The 3,668-nt window shown below is 41.6% G+C and overlaps 1 protein-coding gene across 1 annotated transcript in view; it reads right to left on the bottom strand.

The window, feature by feature from the left end:
- Positions 1–2,008: 2,008 nt before the first annotated feature.
- The window catches only part of LOC119720018 (general transcription factor IIH subunit 4-like), a 39,221-nt gene continuing 37,561 nt past the window's right edge, over positions 2,009–3,668 (bottom strand). The window contains exon 14 of the mRNA XM_038189517.1: positions 2,009–3,549. Coding sequence (XP_038045445.1) covers positions 3,433–3,549 — 117 coding nt within the window. The 3' untranslated portion in view covers positions 2,009–3,432. The remainder of the gene's footprint in view (positions 3,550–3,668) is intronic.

The raw sequence follows: 3,668 nt of genomic DNA, 5'->3' as shown, positions 1-3,668 counted from the left end.
ATTTGGCTTAGCCTTGGTCAATGCTCTCGTCGTTATTCGTCCCGTAGGCGGTCAATCGTCGGCATATATCCTCACGCGCTATGCACATGCATGTAAAAATACAGCGCGAACAGCGACCTCATGCGGCCACTATCTTTTTATGCAAATCAGTTGAGGACGATCTCGAGCCTTGGTTCAATCGTCGGCAAAAGCTTATGTTTTTCTTTATTTTGCTCTGGATTTCTAGTGCACGACCTCGTATGCGAATACAGATAAGTGTAGGCGGGGCTAATATGTGGAGTGTCCAATCACACCTTGGTAAATCCGGACGTCATCAAATTATTTGCTATTCGCCTTTTGCGGACGTGACAGGAACCACAGTTTTTGTGCATTGGTGCCGTGTGCAGAGACACACAACGTGTACGTGTATGGATTATGTACAGTGCCACGTTTCACTATGCAAGTTTCCACGCAACGATCGACCAATAAGAAAACGACATTTAAGGTCAGCTAAGGCTATTAACATAATGAGCACCACCCCCAAAACCTCACATGGACGATTGAACCAAGGCTCTAGATCGTCCTCAACTGATTTGCATAAAAAAATAGTGGCCGCGTGAGGTCGCTGTTCGCGCTGTATTTTTACATGCATGTGCATAGCGCGTGAGGATATATGCCGACGATTGACCGTGTACGGGACGAATAACGACGAGAGCATTGACCAAGGCTACATTTGGCTTGGCAAATTGAGTTCGGCATGGCACCATCCTTTGGCTCGACAGGGCTGCTGTGCTATCGTTCTGAACGGCAGGTGCACGGCACTGTCCTAAAAGCAACGTGCCAAACTCAATTCAATTGGAAGTTGGTGCAAACATTTTAGGAATGGGCATACTCACAATACCCTCTCTTGTGTCCGCATTACAGGAAATGAAATTGCCGCAAATATTTTGAAATGTGCTGAAAGTTCATTAAAGGGAATATACATCATTTGCTTTTGCTGTAATTTTCAGAAATGGATGGAATTGGGGGGTTGGAAATATATAGCAAATATAGTTACACTGACTTTTTTGAGGTTTTGGGTTAGAAAATGCTATTAAACCAAGAAAAACAATCATTTTCCTGTAGTCTGGTTCCCTGACTCCATATAAGAAGAAACGGAGCAGTTTACATACAATGGGGAATTGTAAGGTCAGGGAACCAGTCTACTAGCTGGCTTGTACCCGTTCATAGGTGTGTAATCGATTGCAAACAAGTGCGATGGTCAATTGGGACCAGTATTTGAAAAAAAGCCAGTGTTTTCCAACGCTGGTCGGCCGACCAGCGTTGGAAATTGATACAAAAATACCACTTTTCTTGAAAATGACAGTATACCAGGTGCCATGATTTTACAGGATGCTTTACACTGTCATTCACTAACAGTCCAGCAAGGTATTTCAAAATGATTTGGTAGTTTTATTTTTTGATGTTTGCAAATGTTGTATTTTCCCTTTAAACTGCTTTAACCTTGCCACTTACTCCAGATGCATGACGGTACAACTATTATGTTCGGTGTTTAGAGCAACTGCCGTGCTGTAGATTAGCTATTGCTCCACTCATTTTTGATTTAAGTTCAGCACAGCAGTAGCACGGCGTCTAGAATGGGCCTTATGAGCTCTGTGAGCTACCTAAAGAGGGCGCCCTTTTACCTAGTAACGACGTCCCATGGGCGGTACATTTCGCTGGTTGACGCGCACCGTTCCTTGTGTGTGACGCGCGTGCACCAGGGGATTTGTTCTATGTACCTACACGCAGTGGCTGCGCACCCCCAACTGTACTTCCTTTGCCGTTGAGGGGGTACTCAATAGACTTTGCTGCTGAGGCAGCTAATTTGTTACACAATGTATTTATACCCTAATGAATCCGCAATTCATGCAGTGGAGGGACCATCTGTAGCAGTATTGGGAGTAAAAGGCATGTGTGGCTCAAGGTAGTACTAATGGGCTAATCACATTGTGTCCTTGAAACTTAAGGTCCTTTGTTACAAAGTCACTTCAGAAAGCTCGAATAACAGAATGCAACATATGCAATCAACTTGTATATCAGGAGTAATTTATTCAATATGTACAAAAATACATAAAAAAGACCTTTTTATCCACTTGTGCTTTTTTTATACTATGTACTTTGAAAGAGTTTGCCAATAAGTACTGTACATGTCCATTTTACGCAAACATACATGTATAGGACGTCCTGTTTGAGTTTCATAGTCTTGCTAATTTGAAAAAAATTCAGGAATACAAATATTATAAGCTGTGTGCCTTAAACAGGGTGTCTAAACAAAATCTAGCAGTCAAACTACATTTTTCTTCTAAGGAAAGTAAAAAAAAATGTAAAAAAATTTACCAAGAGATGATAGAGTGTTTTCTTTACCCTTGACAGGATTTTTGTTCTGTGTGTAATGGACCTTTTGTTTAAAAGTTACGGCAAAGCTTGTAGAAGACTCTCAAAATCTGTTTGGGCCACTTTCTTGGAATTCTAGTCCTTTCATTTAATTAGCTGTATCTCTGGACTGGGGTGTCCAAATGAGATGGGATAAAGACCATTGTGTAGAGTATTTACTACACCTTCGGACTCTATAGATAACCTTTGGAAAAAGAGAGTGCTAATATATTTTTAATATTTATGGATTGACTGCTTCACTTTTTTTGAGACACTCTGCACATCCATGTACCGGTATTTATTGAAAAGAAGATTGCAAAATCACACTGTGAAACCACATGGAGAATTTTATCACCACACTGTTTCTAGGTCAATAACCCCCTCATGCACAAGATATAGGCAGGTCACATGGCCTTTGTGTGGGCTAGGATTGTTTACGACCTGTCTGAGCTCTGGGCGGCACGAGGGGTTGACACAGAGAGATCGGGGGCACAAAGGGGTTGGCCACTAAGATATCCAATTACTGCACAAAGGCATTAGGCGCCTCTTGGGGCTGCTGTCTTTCAACACTCCTTACTCTGCAGTGGTTAGGGTCTGGCCAATGGGAGTCTACAAGGCTTGTGGTGTATAACAGGGGTGAGGATTACATGGAATATTGGCCTTACTGGCCTATTGAAAAAAAGGTTATGACCATATATGGAAAATGTGGAGAATTTTATCACCACGTGGCCACACCGAGGGTTAAATACAGTGGTTTGGGAGATGGGAAGTAACTAAGGCAAAACTGTAGTCGGGTGAATTGTAATGCCAAAGCCACATTACAAATTGTAGAAAAGATTTGCGTGGTTCGGCCAGGGATTGCCATTGGTGGAATTTCTTCGTGGAATCAGACACAATAATTAACCCGCTGAAGAGATTCAAGGTTAGTGATAGTTGTGCAGTTTGTTTGATTCTTTGGAAGGTATTAGCTTGACCACAAAGTAAAGAAGTTTGAAATAAATATTTGGATATAAAAAAAAGAAGTCATTTTCCATTCTGCTATGATTGTTGACCCTTCTTCTGTCGTCTCCAGAATTTCTTGACATCATCATGACCGCTCGTTGTCACCACCAATGTTCTGGTGACGGCATTGTCCAACATCAAGACACCCAGATCCTGCACATGAAAACAAATTATATTTACAAAGTAAGATTTGGTTTTGGAATACAATTATGGCATACATGTACATATACATTTAGCAGACATGCAACTGGGAAGTCATCAGAAAAGAGGAA

Source organism: Patiria miniata, unplaced genomic scaffold, assembly GCF_015706575.1.
Source record: "Patiria miniata isolate m_02_andy unplaced genomic scaffold, ASM1570657v1 HiC_scaffold_9, whole genome shotgun sequence".
In the NCBI taxonomy this organism is placed as follows: Eukaryota; Metazoa; Echinodermata; class Asteroidea; order Valvatida; family Asterinidae; genus Patiria; species Patiria miniata.
This window is presented reverse-complemented; position numbering and strand designations above follow the sequence as displayed.